The 18,370-nt window shown below is 40.0% G+C and overlaps 1 protein-coding gene across 1 annotated transcript in view; it reads right to left on the bottom strand.

Annotated features, from left to right (window-relative positions):
- Positions 1-6,162: 6,162 nt before the first annotated feature.
- Positions 6,163-18,370, bottom strand: part of lmbr1l (limb development membrane protein 1-like) — a 34,327-nt gene continuing 22,119 nt past the window's right edge. The window contains exons 3-17 of the mRNA XM_062051993.1: positions 16,526-16,559; positions 10,814-10,953; positions 10,306-10,409; positions 10,084-10,207; positions 9,925-9,993; positions 9,777-9,841; positions 9,622-9,694; positions 9,454-9,543; positions 9,317-9,393; positions 9,147-9,224; positions 8,999-9,072; positions 8,755-8,845; positions 8,603-8,669; positions 7,531-7,692; positions 6,163-7,033 (exon numbers count right to left, since the gene is read on the bottom strand). Coding sequence (XP_061907977.1) covers positions 6,948-7,033; positions 7,531-7,692; positions 8,603-8,669; positions 8,755-8,845; positions 8,999-9,072; positions 9,147-9,224; positions 9,317-9,393; positions 9,454-9,543; positions 9,622-9,694; positions 9,777-9,841; positions 9,925-9,993; positions 10,084-10,207; positions 10,306-10,409; positions 10,814-10,953; positions 16,526-16,559 — 1,334 coding nt within the window. The 3' untranslated portion in view covers positions 6,163-6,947. The remainder of the gene's footprint in view (positions 7,034-7,530; positions 7,693-8,602; positions 8,670-8,754; positions 8,846-8,998; positions 9,073-9,146; positions 9,225-9,316; positions 9,394-9,453; positions 9,544-9,621; positions 9,695-9,776; positions 9,842-9,924; positions 9,994-10,083; positions 10,208-10,305; positions 10,410-10,813; positions 10,954-16,525; positions 16,560-18,370) is intronic.

Raw genomic sequence — 18,370 nt, forward strand, 5'->3', positions numbered from 1 at the left:
AATGATTCTATTTGCAAAGTTGTAGTTGTTTAAAATAACACAAAACCAATTTCAATATTTCAACAGAGCTGATAGTCGCTCATTTTAAATTTGGTTTTCTATTGAACACTTGGAAAACATAATTTACAACGCAGGTTGCAGGGTTTCGAGTGCAACGAATTGTAATTCTGTCAATGGTTTGTGTCCCATCATTTCAAAGTTGTGACAAGCTGAAATGTATGTGTTGGAGCAATGCTGGCTTTCACGTCTCAAGTGCTTGTCTTGTCTCTCTCGCAGCTGAAAGCTGGTTCCACTTCCTCAGAAGGAGGCCATATGAAGGGTTGGGGGGGGGTCAAGGATTTGACACCGCTCGCAACACCCATCCTTTCTTTCTTTCTGCCCACCGACATGTCTCACTATGTTATCAGTGCAGGAAGAGGCAGGGTGGTGCATTGTGACGTGGCTGTGCGCACACACACACACACACACACACACACACACACACACACACACACACACAGACACAGACACAGACACACACACACACACACACACACACACACAGCTCGGTTAAACTTTGCTCAAACATTTAAAAGAAATATAGATCACCTGAAACGTGCACATGAACATGGTGACCATACGGTTGTAAGAGAAGTGTTGGACAATAGACCGAAGAGGGCGGAGCTTCCTGACCCCAGACAAGCAGGTCAAAGGTTAGATATGATGCGCTGCCTTGTTTGGTTTTTAACACAAAAAAAAAAACGTACTTTCTAGCTCCTGTCTGCGGTCCTTTAGACCGGCGTAACATTCAAAGAAACAAAAAGGTCTGCACGTGTGAGGCAAGCGTGGCGCGAGCGTGCGCACACAGAGTGCAAGACATTATCAGTTGATTAGCCAGCGAGTCTCGCCTTTTTCCTGTCACTGCCTCAGTTATTTGCGAACACACAAACGAGGCCCCTGATTCATTTTGGCATACGGTTCAAACGGACGACCGTCAGGAAAGCTAGTCTGTCTCTCTTTCCCCCCGTTCATTCTTCTATTTTGACAATAAAGATAGCGTATCTCATCCCGTTACAAGCTGCCTTGTCCGAGATACGCCTAAAAACCAGTCTAATGGTGTGTGTGTGTCACCCAATGGGACAGCTGCAACACGTTGATTGCACAACCATGTAAGGTTGTGTTTCCCGGACTAAATCAAGACTGATCTACAAGGGTGAATGAGTCCAATGTGCTTGGCTCGACAATTGATCCTATACCAAGTTTGCTGTAACAAAAATCCTAGGATTTTTGACCCTTTTAATGCATATGTATACTCGCTGATATACCACATACTGACATACACACGTTTACAAGTGTCTTAGTTGCTGGTTACTGGGGTTCAATTCCCACCTTCTACCTTCCTAGTCACGTCCGTTGTGTCCTTGGGCAAGACACTTCACCCTTTGCCTCTGATGGCTGCTGGTTAGCGCCTTGCATGGTAGCTCTCGCCATCAGTGTGTGAATGTGTGTGTGAATGGGTAAATGTGGAAATACTGTCAAAGCGCTTTGAGTACCTTGAAGGTAGAAAAGCGCTATACAAGTATAACCCATTTATCATTATTATCTTGCAATGGCATTCTTTTTGTATTGTTTCAGTCTCACAAATTCCTCAGTATATTCACCAAAACATCACCGTGGAGTTATTGATTCTGTTTAGCTGATTGGAGAGCCAGCTTCCGCAGCTAGTGGGTCCATGACAATGACCTCGGTTTTGTTTGATCATCCGTTTTACTGCCTTGTTACAGGCACCATTTGGAAACAATTATACTACTGCTACTACTACTACTACTACATTTGACTTATAAGGCACTAGGGTTGTACGGTATACCGGTATTAGTATAGTACCGCAATACTAATGAATCATATTCGGTACTATACTGCCTCTGAAAAGTACCGGTATGTTACTGCATACGTCAGCAGACTAATTAGGAGCCTTTGTTTGTTTACTTACTAATAAAAGACAAGTTGTCTTGTATGATCACTATTTTATTTAAGGACAAACTCGCAATAAGAAACATATGTTTAATGTACCGTGAGATTTTTTGTTTTAAATTAAGCCAATAATGCAATTCTTTGTGGTCCCTTTTTATTTAGAAAAGTACAGAAAAGTATCGAAATAATTTTGGTACCGGTACTGAAATATTGTTATCGGGACAACACTATAAGGCGCCTTTCTAGACATTCAACGACACCGTACCAAAAAAAAAAAAATTAAGATATGTAAATAAACATTTCCAAAATCTTTGTGTAAATAGTAGGGCTGTGAATCTTTGGGTGTCCCACGATTCAATTCAATATCGATTCTTGGGGTCACGATTCGATTCAAAATCGATTTTTTTTCAATTCAACACGATTCTCGATTCAAAGACTATTTTTTCCCGATTCAAAATGATTCTCTATTCATTCAATACATAGGATTTCAGCAGGATCTACCCCAGTCTGCTGACATGCAAGCAGAGTAGTAGATTTTTTTGTAAAAAGCTTTTATAATTGTAAAGGACAATGTTTTATCAACTGATTGCAATAATGTAAATTTGTTTTAACTATTAAATGAACCAAAAATATGACTTATTTTATCTTTGTGAAAATATTGGACACAGTGTGTTGTCAAGCTTATGAGATGCGATGCAAGTGTAAGCCACTGTGACACTATTGTTCTTTTTTTATTTTTTATAAATGTCTAATGATAATGTCAATGAGGGATTTTTAATCACTGCTATGTTGAAATTGTAACTAATATTGATACTGTTGTTGATAATATTCATTTTTGTTTCACTACTTTTGGTTTGTTCTGTGTTGTGTGTGTGTCTCCTCTCAATTGCTCTGTTTATTGCAGTTCTGAGTGTTGCTGGGCCGGATTTGGTTTTGGAATTGGATTGCATTGTTATGGTATTGCTGTGTATTGTTTTGTTGGATTGATTAATTTAAAAAAAATAAAATACAAAAATTTAAAAAAAAAATTTAAATCGATTTTTTAAAAATGAGATTAGATTCTGAATCGCAAAACGTGAGAATCGCAATTCGAATTCGAATCGATTTTTTCCAACACCCCTAGTAAATAGCTAATTTCACAACGGTGCGGCTAATATGGGGATCAATTATTCGAAAATTTAGTGGGTGCAGGTTATATACCGGTGCGCTCTGTAGTACGAAAAATACGGTATGTACATTTCAACAATTTTTGCTGGAATCGGCAAACACTCACGGCTCCAATATCAGAATCGTATCAAAAGTGAAAAAGTCGTATCAGGAATACCCGGATAAATCCATCCATTTTCTACCGCTTATTCCCTTCGGGGTCGCTGGAGCCTATTTCAGCTACAATTGGGCGCAAGGCGGGGTACACCCTGGACAAGTCGCCACCTCATCGCAGGGCCAACACAGATAGACAGACAACATTCACACTCTAGGGCCAATTTAGTGTTGCCAATCAACCTATCCCCAGGTGCATGTCTTTGGAGGTGGGAGGAAGCCGGAGTACCCGGAGGGAACCCACGCAGTCACGGGGAGGACATGCAAACTCCACACAAAGATCCCGAGGCCGGGATTGAACTCACGATGTATTTTCATAAATTCCAAAATATATAGCATATCTGCTTGACGTATGATTTCAAAGCAAGTTAATCAAATTGCACAGTCACCATAATTTTCTACCATATAAAAACTGCACTGTTTTTCCATTTACAGTTAATGCTGTAAAAAACAACATAAAAACAGTTCAATTATGGCAACTGAGGTGCTGTTATTTGTCTGCAAAATCTAAGATTTTTTTTAGTTTACACAAAAAATAGTAAATTCATAAGCAATTGTGCAATAATATCATGAGGTGAATCATTACTTTTATATTCATATATATTCACTGTTACAAGCGGCCCTCTGAAGGCAGCCATAACTGCGATGTGACCCTCAATGAAAACAATTTCGACACTGCTGCTTTGAGATTAGGCAATAGTTGGTTTGGTTTTATTTCTAAACATGAATAGAGATACAATATGATGCATCAAACATCATAATCCACACATTGTCATTTCTCTTTACAACATGCTCGAAAAGGAATAGAAAGAAGCAAAACTTATTTAATCCTACTCCTTTTCCATTCTATAGCAATTAGTAACCCAGCGGCGTTTCTGAGTGTTGTTGATAAATGGCTTTCGCTTTGCATAGTAGTTTTTAATTTTTTTTATTTACAAATGTTAGACTTAAAATTTTAGAGCATCCCCAACTTCAACCCAATCCTATCTTTACAATACTTAAGATAGAAGTGTACAAAGCAAAATACTATACAATACCAAAACAAAGGAAAACCAAAAATGTATGCAAGCAAAAGTAATAGTTTGTTTTATAATAATAATAGACAGGATTTAGGGCAGGACTGTGGAACAGGGTTTAGTGCATGTGCCTCACAATCCCCGGGCTCGGGGTTTTTGTGTGGAGTTTGCATGTTCTCCCCGTGACTGCGTGGGTTCCATCCGGGTACTCCAGCTTCCTCCCACCTCCAGAGACATGCACCTGGGGATAAGTTGATTGGCCCTTGTGTGTGAATGTAAGTGTGAATGTTGTCTGTGTTAGCCCTGTGTTCAGGTGGCGACTTGTCTGGCCGCATGCAGCGGGGATAGGCTCCAGCACCCCCGCAACCCAGAGAAGGAAAAGCAGTAGAAAATAGATGGATTGGGGCGACTTGTCCAGGGTGTACCCCGCCTTCCACCCGATTGTAGCTGAGATAGGCTCCAGCGCCTCCCGCGACCCCGAAGGGAATAAGCGGTAGAAAATGGATGGATGGATTTATAGTGCTTTCCTAGACACTCAAAAGTGCTTTACAGTGAGAACTGAGAACCAATCATTTCATCACTCCACATTTGCTCCTGGTGGTAAGCTACATTTGGAGCCACGTCTGCCAACTTAACAGACCACCACCAAACTTGTTTAACCTTTGTGACGCTGAGCAAACCCATCAATAATGCATAAGTGTCTCTCAACGCATCTTTACATCTGGTTATTTGTGTCACTTCCTCACAGCTTCAGCAGCTACCAGATATGCAGAAATGTTACTGCAGCATTTGAGTTCATTTCCTCTCTGCAGGGGAAACACAATACAAAACAAAACCCAAAGCAAATAAGCTTGATTAAGACATCCAAAGAAACAAAACAAAAAAATGCCGACAAAAATCACTGGAGACAAATTAATCAACCGTCGGCCTTTTCTTGAACTGACTTCAGAAAAACGGGAGGAAATGCACAACAGGCAAGGAAAAGTGATGGAAGACGGCGGTGGGTGGTTGGTCGCGACGTGAAAGAGAGAATGTCAGTTGTACTGCTGATTCGAGATTTTGTTGTTTTTATCTGGCACTCGCATCGGAGCAGGGAAAGCGTGGGTTATGGCTTTAGTGGCGTCGCAGCTGGATGCTGCTGAAAGACAGGCCACAATATGGCTTTCTTCTTGAGCTGATTAAAGAAGTGTAACAAACGAGTGAAAGGATGTGGAAGACAAATACCCACAACTGATAAGACAAGTGTCGGCGGTTTGTAAAAGGTTACAGTTTCAAAAAAGGCATTCAAATTTTATAAAAAACAGGACAATGTTTATTGGGTTTTGCTGTTAAAGCAACAAAAGGTAAAGTGTTTTAAAGTAAACAAGCATATTCTGCAATCTTTGAGAACAACTCTAAAGATTTTGCATCTCAGCTGTATCACATTTGTCATAAACTGAACAATTGTAATAAAAGGGATGTGTCCCTTCCACAATGCCCTAACATTTTAACAGTATATTACAAAGATTGTGATGCCAGTCAGAAAAGAAAGGAAAATCAATTAAAAAAAGAAAAAAAAAAGAAAAGAAAAGTGAGACCCCAGAGTGCTCCCTATACACACACAATGCACATTCAATCAAAAGGCAGAATAAAAGAACCACACAACAGAGGTTGATGTTGAACTTGAAATACGCTGCCCCCTGCTGGTCAAACCAACAGCTAATTACCTGCTGATACAGCAGCAAAGGAAAAATGTGACAAGGGATCACCAGCAGTGTCAGCTTACAGCTGATGAACTGGCACAAGACAGCTATGTATGACTAAAGCTACTAAAACACATCGACGCTGTACACTTCACAGAAATTATTGCCATTTTAAATCACTACTGGTATTGTTAAAAAAAAAGTGTGCTTTTATTTTAAAATATTGCACTTACCCACAAAACAATGCAATCACAATTCACAGTTTGGTTGGTCTAAGTTACAGGTCCCTCCAAGTTTTACTTGGAAATCAAGGCATCAGACAAAACGTAAAGCTTTCTTTTAGTCAAGGAGTAACTGTGTGACTGACAGTCACTCAGGTAAAGTTTGTCCAAAGATAAACAATTGAGAAAAGTTAAGCATCTCAAATGTCTTCAACCCCTGTTCAACCTATGGCTCCCACAAACCACACATACCATTTGCTCCGTGTAGCTTCCCCCTCAAGGACTGATCCTACGCCAGCTCAGTGTGCGGCTCATGTGCAACACCCGTAAAGAGAAAAGTGCGGCGAAGTCAGAAAAACAGAGTACTATCTGCCTGGAGCAGGAAGAGGAAATTAACTCAGAGCTCCAGCATTACCTTTTAAAATACCTTTGCTGAATTGTAGCTTTCAAAAGCTCCTTTAGGGGTTAGATTGGCAGTGATGCCAATGTATATGGCTTAATTCCATCAGTCCTGTGCATGTTGCATGGAGCTGTCTTTAGAGGTTATATGACTGCACAGGCTTCAATATTTTGATCCTCAAACATATCTGAGCAGAACACCCACTGCACAAACTGAACTGGACTCATCACCTTAGGTCTCTTCGTTTAGCACAAGCAGATTGTCCATGTTGACGATGGTGCTGAATTGTTCAAGCCTTTAGTCAAAAAGGTGCACATTTGGTTCACTTGTTAGGAAAATATTTTTTTTTTGTAATAAGTCACTGGATTTTAGACAGCCCACTTGCCAGGAGGAGTCTGAATGGGACAGTGGAGCGAGACACAGTTAAAGGTAGTCTGTGGAGACCTGCAAAGAATAAATAAATGCAATTAAAATAGTGCACAATTATTGGGTGGAGTGCAAAACTAGGGAAAATAGCCGTGTAGGTAAAAGGAGAGACGTTTTAGCATGGAACAAAAGTGAGTTGGGAGGCAATGGGAAAGTGAGTGGCCTTAGCAAAGAGATGCTATCTGAACTGCAAGAAAGGCAGACTGTGCGTGTGTGCTTTGAGGGCTTGTTTGTGTTGGGTGGAGGGTTCAAGGGTGTGTGTGCTGCAAGGGGTCTAGGGCGGTGGGCCTAAAGGTCCCCAAGGGGATCTGAATCTCCTCCTGTCCTTTTACACTTTCCTGTAAGAATTGTATTTTTTTCTATCTAAGGAAAAGCGGCCAGCCCACAGGGAAATGGGGCCAAAGCTGGGAAAACCAACGACACACCATTCAAGTGCTTTCAATATCAGCTCAGACCACCCACACATAAAAAGTAGTACATTTTGGCACACATAATGATAATGCGGAGTTACTGACCAAATGCACGAATAAGTTCTCTCTGTACTGCCCATGTGACCGTCTTGATCAGGGAGGCAGAGGTAAGACCAGCAAACAGCATGTTGTATAAAAAGACAGCATAGAAGTTCCCGAGCCAGTTATACCGTCCAAAGTCTCCCAGTAGATCGAAGCGTGTGATCCCTAAAAACAGAGGAGAATAAATGTTAGAGAAAACACACAAACTTGAAGAAGAAGCAAAGACTAAAACGCCCTCTTGTGACAGATGTCAAAACTACAAGTGTAAGACGCAAACATGGCAACCTGTTACTACCTTTGTTTGTTTACTAGAGATGGGTATTGTTTACATTTTAACCGATACAGGTACCAGACTGTTACTTTGAAACAGTGTCCTCACATCTACTTTAAATGGGAATGCAAGACAAAAATATTGTTTCTTTTAAAGCATTGCATTTTTACTTTTACTAAATTGTGTGACATGCATGTTGAACACATTGAGAATTTATATGCTTCAATAATATAAATAAAATGCTATGTAATGCAATTAACGGTATGAAATAAAATCCATGATATATTGTCATAATTATCGTAACAAAATCAGCAGCATTACAAAACACAATGTGCCAAAAAACAACTTGCTTGTGTTAAAAATTTAGAGGTTTGTGAATGCACCTTACTCGCCGTGATCGTGATTGGCGGATAATGAGAAAGTGTTAGTGTGGAAAGCGATGACAAAATGTGTGTATGCACGGTTGAAACTGAGCGGTGCTGTTGGCGTATTAAGGTTAAAAAGAGCAGACTCTGTGGGCTTCTGTCAGGACGCTACATTAATCACAAGACATTACTTTTGTAATGTCTTACTTACGTTCTGAAGCACTCTGCTCTATTTTAGCACAGACTAGAGGCATACATATATTTTTTTTCTCTCTGCCTGGTTACTACTGTTTACGTCAGCACCAGTGACATTATGGAATTACAATCCTTTGTGTTTAGATTAGATTTAGATGTATTGGTCCCCTTGGGGAAATTCATTGTCACCGCCGTACATTTGAACAATAGACATTACACATCACAAAAATGTTTCCATCCTTACCAAGTGTGCGTGAAAAGACTGGAAGTGCTGAGCTTAAGATGAGAAGTGAAACACAGTTGGCGATCATCTGAAAGGAACATACATATAGTTAATATACACGACACGGGGTGGTTTGGCGTGGCTTGCTCGAGAGATACTGTACACTGCTGTACCTGTGTGAGGTTGGTGTCCTGTGCACGAGGCACTAGACCAGTGAAGAGCGGAGAGCTATAGAATCCTACTACTGAGGACACCATTAGATAGCTGTTAGGCACTTATAAAGGACAACACTCAAATTAATGTTTGTTTTAACAGTGGAAACCATCAGGTTGTAAATAATATAATGTATGAATGTACAGTCTATGTCAATACAAGCTTATGACTATGTAATCATATTTGCATTGCTTTAAAGGATACAGGATGAGGACAACTTGAACTGCTGCACCCAGTGAACCAAACATTGAGAAGGAGGCCATTCCAAGGTGAGGGTCCTAAATACACAGAAAAACATCAGTCATCAACATATATACAGAGGAAATATTTAAAAGTCTCAATAAATCCTTACTTCCATTCCTCTGGGCATAGCAGTCTCATCAAGGAGTAACTCCAACACATTGAAACAGACCATCAGTACACACATCCCCTAAAAGAGACAAAACATTACAATCTTCAAATGGAAACCTAAAAAAAAAATGTGACTCCAAATAAGCCTGTAAGAATCTAACAAATGCTTACTGTGAGGGCAAGGAGCATAAGCATGGCCAATGGATAACCCAAGTTTCTCTGCCATGCTGAAGCTTTCCTCCGTGTCTCTGTAAAGACATCAACAGGATAAGCAGCACCGTAAACACTGTTGGAGGAGTCAAACACACCTAAGGCGATGCGCTGTGTCCGGACTGTTTGGTGCTCTTTCTTCATCGCCTCCATGTTCAGCTTGACCCAGCATGACTGAGAACTGCCACCTTCAACCAGACAAATATCAGCTTAACACGTATATAAGGTAATGGTAGAAGACGGTGCGCTAAAGGGCTCCTACTCACATTTCAGTTTCCTGGACAGCGAGTCCTCCTCGAAAGTGGTGCAGCTGAGAGTATCTTCTATGTCTTCAAACAGCTGTGGGAAATTGGTCAAATCAGTGACTCCATGAACAATTCCCAATTCAGATTGACTATGCATGTATGACATTGTCACTCACCCGGGGTTTGACCAAGAGGCTGCCGGTTACACTAAACATTCGCGACAATCCAAAAGGAGTACACACTAATGAAAGAAACACAGGTGATGTGAACACATTATAATGTCAGTGGCTTTGAACCAATCATTACATTTTGATGGACACCTACAAAGTAGTAGCAGCACTCCAAAAAAAGAGATTCCCGAGTACAAGTAGGGAAGGTAATACTCCCACAGGTCTGCAAATCAGACATAAATACAATGTATTTTACATTGGTACCAACTGTTGCCACTGAAAAAACGAGTACTGTAAAACACAGAAGACTCACCATAGAGGCTCTTCCTCGCCATGTTGTCATGGAGAAAGGCTGATGCCACCCATACAATGCCCAACACAAGAAGAGCTAGCAGCAGCAACAGGACAACTGCTTCATATACTCGCGCCATTACCCCCTTTACATAAACAAAAATTGGTTATTATGCAATCACAGAAGCTATCTGGTTTAGAAAGCAATGTTTAATTAAAGATGCAGTACTGTTAACACCATCACCTTTTTGGACCCCACAAACCCTTCAGACTCAGTGAAGAAGTAGGCAAAGGGCATGAGGAAGACCAGGGACAGATTGGAGAAAAGGAACACTAGGTTCCACAATCCTAAAAAAAAACAAAAAAACACAAAATAATAAAGAGAAGAAGAAATGTTTCAAATAATTAGTCTTCTATTATCAGTAATGTGATTGCATTACATAAATCCACCATAGGGAGGCATAGTTTTGCTATCTTTTTTTGCTAGTCATGTGTAATTATTGGGAGAAAGAAAAAACTAAAATCATAAAATGTTTGTTGTATTTTTGGACTTTTAAGTATATCCTTACCATAAACTATCAGCCGACTAGGGTACTTCTTTTCCCACCTATAACAATCGCACCAGTTGGGTCACAGGCATGAATAATATAGATTTAGAGATTGTAACTTTAACGTGATCTTTCTGCTGTGTTTACTTCTGATCGTCACAGATAATTTTGATTAGGGTGACTAAGAAAAACGCAAAAATATACCATGGATAAGCGATCCATTGAGCCATTGCATGTAGTAGCTCTGTGGGAAGGTGAGCAGCACCTCATTGGAGAGAATTGAGATGGGCAGAAGCAGCACGGCACATACTGCAACTGACAACGTGAACGTACATAACCAGAGCCTGCAAGAGAAGAAAAGAAGTGCTGTTAAATAAGAGTAATACTCTGCTCAAATCACACTTTTAACTTTAATCTGGTCGTGCACTCAGGTTCCCTCTAATTCTTCATGTGTGAGCAAAGGCAAAAACTCCCTGAGCATTCAGTGGAGCACATGTGAGCAACAACACGGTGGCCATACCAGCAGCACACCTGTCCCAAACATGACACTGATGCAGGTTAAATGTCCTATTATAATCAAATGACAGTCATTTCCATGAGACAAATTTCTAATATAAGTGATTTGGCCCACTTACAATGAAAATAATAAACGGCTCATGGGTTACAGTACAGAGCATAGAGCGTGCCAGCAACTTGAAAGTTCCAGGTTCATTCCCTGCCTCTGCCATCCCAAGTCACTGCCGTTGTGTCTTTGGGCAGGACAGTTCACCCTTGCTCCCAGTGCCGCTGGTGTATGAATGTTTGGTGGTGGTCAGAGGTAACCTGACTCTCACCAGATCCTTGTAGTTCGCTGAGCTCCACACAAGGATCTGGGACTTCTCAATAGGAGATGTATTTCAGAAGGCGGGGCCTTGTAAAAAAATAATTGTATGTGATTGGATAAACCACTTGTCCATTATCTTGAATGGCATGCTACTTCAACCACTCACATCGAAATCAACCCGTGACGTTGATTAGAGTGACGCTGGGAAATCCAAAACAGAACAGCCGACATATTGGATAACGACAGAGCGAAAAGTTAATAAATGCCTTCAAAACCGTTCTCTGTTCATCTTTTAAAGAATTAACATGCGATAGATTCGACAAAACAGTTGCAATAGCAGAATCAATGTCAGCACACGACTCCTCACTGCGTGCCGCCATTGTTGTTTGAATCAAACAGTCGTTTCGGCGCTACGTCACATCTATGAAATCCCGCCCGGCGATCCTGATTGGTTCATTATTTTTTGCTATCTGGAAGGAGTTTGCATTGCCCTCGAGCCCAGATCTCAGCTCAGCGAACTACAAGGACCTGGCGATAGTCAGGTTAGGTCAGAGGTGCCATAGGAAAAAATTGTCAGGGACGCTTCAGTCAGTCTACCCCAGGGCAGCTGTGGTTACAAATGTCGCTTACCACTACCAAGGTCTGAATGTGGAGTGAATGAACGATGGGTTCTCACTCCTCTGTGCGCGCTTTGAGTGTCTAGTGCAGGGGTCGGCAAGCTTCACCACTCAAAGAGCCATTTTGACCCATTTCACAAATTAAAGAAAACAATGGGAGCCACAAAACTCTTTTGAAATTTAAAATTAAATAACACTGCATACAAAGTTTTTTTTTGCTTTGTGCTATGTATAAACCAGGGGTCTCAGACACGCGGCCCGCACCTTACTATGAAAATGTAATGTTAGTGCGGCCCGCAAGTTTTATATAATTGGCGCTTGACAGCGTCATACTTGCCAACCCTCCCGATTTTTCCAGGAGACTCCCGAATTTCAGGGCAACTATTCTCTCGAATGTCTGCTGATTTTCACCCAAACAACATTAATAAGGGCGTGCCGTGATGGCCCTGCCTCTAGCGCCCTCTACAACCTGTACATACGGCGTGCCAGCCCATTTACATGTTATAGAGGCTTCTGCAGACACACGAGTGACTGCAAGGCATACTTGGTCAACAGCCATACAGGTCACACTGAGTGTGGCCGTATAAACAACTTTAACACTCTTACTAAGATGCGCCACACTGTGAGCCCACACCAAACAAGAATGACAAACACATTTCGGGAAAACATCCACACCGTAAGACAACATAAACACAACAGAACAAATACCCAGAATCCCATGCAGCACTAACTCTTCCGGGCTACATTATACACCCCCGCTACCACCAATTCCCGCCCCCCCAACACTGCCCCCCCACACATCAACCCCCTACCCCCCCTTCGTGCGTCAGTTGAGGTGGGCTGGGTTTGGTGGTAGCGGGGGTGTATAATGTAGCCCGGAAGAGTTAGTGCTGCAAAGGATTCTGGGTATTTGTTCTGTTGTGTTTATGTTGTGTTACGGTGCGGATGTTCTCCTGAAATGTGTTTGTCATTCTTGTTTGGTGTGGGTTCACAGTGTGGCGCATATTAGTAAGAGTGTTAAAGTTGTTTATACGGCCACCCTCAGTGTGACCTGTAAGGCTGTTGACCAAGTATGCCTTGCAGTCACTTACGTGTGTAAGCAGAGGCTGCATACAAAATGTGACTGGGCAGGCACGCAGATAGTATGGTGAAAAAGCGGACACGACGACAGGTTGTAGAGGACGCTAAAGGCAGTGCCATCACGGCACGCCCTCAATATTGTTGTTCGGGTGAAAATCGGAGAATATTTGCCCCGGGAGATTTCCGGGAGAGGCACTGAAATCCGGAAGTCTTCCGGAAAAATCGGGAGGGTCGGCAAGTATGCAGCTGAGCCGCATCAGAGTGGTCAAAGAGACGCATGCGGCTACGGAGCCGCGGGTTGCCGACCCCTGGTCTAGTGTATAGAAAAGTGCAATATAAATCTAATCCATTAGTATTATAGCTGTGTAGTAGTATTGTATGTTTGGGTGGGGATCCTACTTTTGAAATAATTTGTACCTCTTTCACAGATCACATTTAGTTCCCCTTAAAAAACTCCCATGTTGTACATTGGATAAAGTGAACATTCCTGTAACTTTCTGTCTGTAAAATATATATTTTTATTAGCATTCTTGTAATCTCAGTGTTTCCCACACATTCATTTATTTGTGGCGGCCCGCCACGAAAGAATTACGTCCGCCACAAATAAATAAAAAATTTTTAGAAATATTTTTTTTCGTCCTGTCCAGCTTCTCAGGAAAATCATATAGTTGATGTAGATGCCCATATAGGCTGTTCAGATTTACTTTACAAAAGATAAGTGTAGGATACTTCTCTTGTTGCCTTATTTGTATTTGACCACTACTGTTTTCTGTTTATTTGTTACTAGGGATGATACTCGAAACCGGTTTTCCCGGTTGTTTGATAAGAAAAGAACCGAGTCCTCGGACTCGAATCCCTTTTTGAGAACCGGTACCCGTTATCGAGACCACTATAGTAAAGAAAAAGAGTTGATTCTTTATTCGAATCCCGTCCCGAGCAGAAATGCTCCGTGGGACATCACAAGAAATGACGTCACGTAGCTCAGTCATTAGGCGCAGATAGCGAAAGCAGGAAAACAATGGACGGGAAAAAGCGCTCCAAGGTGTAATAAAGTTCAAAACAAAAGCTATAATCCATCGAATAACTTTACTGAGAGATTTTAGCAGGGTAAAACACATGACGAACACTTTTACGACCAACCGGAAACATAGCAACCAGGCTAGCAACGCACCTCCTTTACGGCAGCTGTCGCAACGTTCTTAAAGCAACCGCAGCACATACATATATATACACAACATATATCTCCCTTTTTTTAACTTTTGTTTTTCTTTCCTTGTAAACAAAACAAAAATCACACTGTATATGTGTTGTCTGTCTAATTATTAATAATGCAGACGAGGCGTGTTGGCTGAGTTCTTGACGTTTACTTTCACAGCGTGGCAACATGCAACACTTTTCGGGGCTACTGCGCATGCTCGTCACTCCCGTTGCATGCTGGGTAGTGTAGTTGTTATATTCTCTAGCTCATAACATCTTTCCCCCTATAAAGAAATAATGTTAACTCAATAAAGTGTATTTCTTTTTTTAGCTTTAACTTTTCATTTTTTAGCATTGTAACCACATTTGCAAACAACTTTTCTCTTCATAGAATTTTCTTTCAATAAAGAAATAAAGTGCAAAAATGTCAAAGCATCATAACAAACAGTTATGTCAAATAGCAGCAGAAGTGCACTTTTTGGAGAGCTGTATTATTTTCAGTTTTGTGCCCAAGGTACTGATTTTATTTAACACTATAGTATTATTTATACACCTATAGTGATCACAGAGACAGGTTGTTTTTGTGTTACTGTATATATTTGTTTCTCTGAAAAATCCCACTTAATATACTTTGGGTAAAAACAGTCAATATTTATTTATTTTATTTTTTTAGGTGGGTAACAGTCAATATTTATTTATTTATTAGATTTTATTTTTTTCTTATATAATAAAAGTGAGCTTTTGTTAAACCAAATATTGTGTTTTTTTCCATATACAACAACCTATCTGGACTCGATAAGAGAATCGATAAGGAATCGGTCCGATAAGAGGATTCGATAATAGGCTCGAACTCGATAATTCCTTATCAAACATCATCCCTATTTGTTACTGACTGTGGCAGGACATCTCTGCCTCTGTTTCACTTTATGTTGCTGGTAAATAATATGGTTGTAGTAGTAGGCTAAAGTTAAATTATTTAGTATGCACTAATTAAAGGGGCAGAGCTTTAAGAGACATTTTAGCTTTTATATTTTATAAGATATATTTTTTGTAAGAACCACAATTAATAAATATATTTCAGTGAATAACTTATTGTTCAAATCTGTATATAAATATGTACATAATGTGTTGTAGTTATATTGTAAAATGGATGGATGGATGGATGGATGGATGGATGGATGGATGGATGGATGGACGTTTAAAACAAAACTGTTATTAATTAGTAAGTATACATTTTTTGAGCCTTTTTAGAGAAAATCATATCATTGTAGTAAATTATGCAAATTACTTGATGTCATGGTGACCACGCCCATAGCCACGCCCCCACCGCCACAGGTATCTTGGCAGTTTATGGGAAACACTGAATCTACTAACATTTCATGATTAATATCCACAAATATACATTCTTAATAAATGACAGTAGAATAAGCACGCATCAGATTGTGGAGTAATAGTGTAATGACCTAGCATTTACAGTTTATGTATCCAATTTTTTGTGTGGCCATAAACGCATCAGTGGCTTAGTGCTATAAGTGTGTGCGTTGGCGCAAGTGAGCAGGAGAGGGCGGCTGCTGTTGATATGACATGACAAATAGTTTTGGCATGGTTTGCACGGCAGAAAATGACCAGCTTTGCTAGATAAAAGGTTTTTACTAATGTTTTTGGTGTGGTTACGGTCGACAAACAGTTTTGATCAATAAAGTGATCGATGGAATTCCTGTGCTCTTTAAAGCGTCTCGACAGACGTTACAATAATTGAACAGTGTTGACGAACATTGTTTTATCTGTTGTGGCTGCTTGTTGTCACCGGTCACTCTGTTGCATTGCAAAATTCTACAGAACAAATTGTTATGTGTTTATTTTGTTTAGAGTTCAGATTGGATTAGATTTTGTGTGGGGCATAGATTTGCTGCATGCAGGACACGTGAGCAGTGCGCAATTGTACAGACGCGCACCTTAGAGAAATTGTTGCGCCCTGGGTGAAAGTCTAAGAGAGTAAGATGACAGTGCCAGTGTGAAGGGACAAAGGGCAAAAGGACACGTCGCTATTAAAAACAACCAACCACTCATGCACCAACCGAGTAAGCAATAAACAACACACTGCACATGTATCTGTTCAATCACTCACAATGACAATCAACATGGGTGAAGAGAACAAATTGCCCTGTGTCAGTTAATCATTATGAGGTTTTTACTTACGCAATTTTGTTGACAGTTGCATCCTCAATATCATCTGAAAGAGAGCAAAGTGATTTCTTTTAAACAATAGGCTTAACTAACATTGAGAGTTTTAAAAAGATAAATATGAATGCAACTACATTGTGCTGAAAAAGTGATACAGAGCATTTACTTGGAACTACAAATCCTAAATTTGAAGGTGCTGAGTGAATTTCCACCTATGCCATGACCAAAATGCACATAAATGTATGGGGTGGGAAAGGAGGAAAAAAGCAGCTGTTGTCACTGGCCTCAGAGAGGTGTGTGATTTAGGTTTTTTTTGGTACATGACTTTCGTCACCAGAAATGTTGATACACAAATACAAAAAAACAACACTTAACGTACCAATACCTAGATGCACTTCATACAATCATGAAACATGATATTACAAATATGAACAAAAGGGATGAAGAGTGATAGTTGAACATGATTGAACAGCTCTGTGCACCGCACTGTAATTTTTTTTAATGTACCCATGTTGGCCTTTTATTTAACATTGACTCCATCAACTTCAGAGTATAATGTTGCTCATCATTTAGCTGCAGGCCTAAACTGCACTGCATTTGATTGTGCAAAGCAACACATAATGTAGTCCACCTAGCCACAGCAGAGCAGAGAGACTTTGCTTGCTGGACAGCCAACATCTGCTTTAAATGAAAGCCAGTTATTGGATTTGTTATATAACCGCCAGCTCTGTAAGCCCGAAAAAATGCCAACAGGATTTTGACAACAAACTAAAGAAAAAAGAAAAAAGTGGAATTTCAAATCTATAAAGAAGATTAATGTAAATAGTTGTTTGCAAGAAAACAATGAATGTTTAAATGTTGAATTAAAAAGAACAGTTTGCCGTCTTTTCACAATATTTTTGTTTTACTGTTGAGGAAACCTGCAAAGGGAACTTTTATATGACCAAGCCAGTAAATATGGGTGACAACAAGTTGGCCTGTAACGTGTTTTATACACTCAATGAAAGTATGTTGTTGTCATAGTGAAAAGGAGCCTGAAGCTACAACATTATTTGTCTTGGAACAACATTCTCCCCCGCCCCTTCCCTGTCTTGATCCACAGGGATACTGCCTGGAGATGTAGTTGCATGTCACGATGTTGCTCTATGTCCCGAGACATGCAATGATGCAATGTAAACGTAGATTAAAATAACATTCATGCAAACATTGCAGAGTGCCATAAATAAATATTTTCATCTTTTAAAAAATGTTGACAATGGTAGTTTTTTTCCTGGGCCTTCCGATGAATGTTGTAATGTGTGGAAAATGAGAATTCATAGGTAACAGGCTCTAAATCAAAGATCTTCAACAGGTGGTCCGCAGACATACTGCAAGGAGGGTCATAAAATATTTAGTTGACTGGACTTTTTCATATATATTATTGTTCCACAAATTAAAATGTTTTTAAATACACAACATTGATCCAACACACTCTAGTGCAGGGGTCACCAACCTTTTTGAAACCAAGGGCTACTTCTTGGGTACTGATTAATGCGAAGGGCTACCAGTTAGATACACACTTAAATAAATTGCCAGAAATAGCCAATTTGCTCAATTTAGCTTTAACTCTGTTATTATTAATAATATTTATCTTTGTGGAAACACTGATCATCTTAATGATTTCTCACAATAAATATATATAGAAACAGATAAATATCAATATGCAACACTTTATTTTTATATTTTCTCTAAGTGCACATTTTTCAAATTGAACATTTTCAAATGATCACTTCTAAGACAGTCTTGTGAAATCACAATATCCCATTTTAACTAGCTAGCCACTAACATTTTTTAACAAATCATGAATTACTTTGCACCATG

This window comes from Entelurus aequoreus, linkage group LG07 (assembly GCF_033978785.1).
Source record: "Entelurus aequoreus isolate RoL-2023_Sb linkage group LG07, RoL_Eaeq_v1.1, whole genome shotgun sequence".
NCBI lineage: Eukaryota > Metazoa > Chordata > Actinopteri > Syngnathiformes > Syngnathidae > Entelurus > Entelurus aequoreus.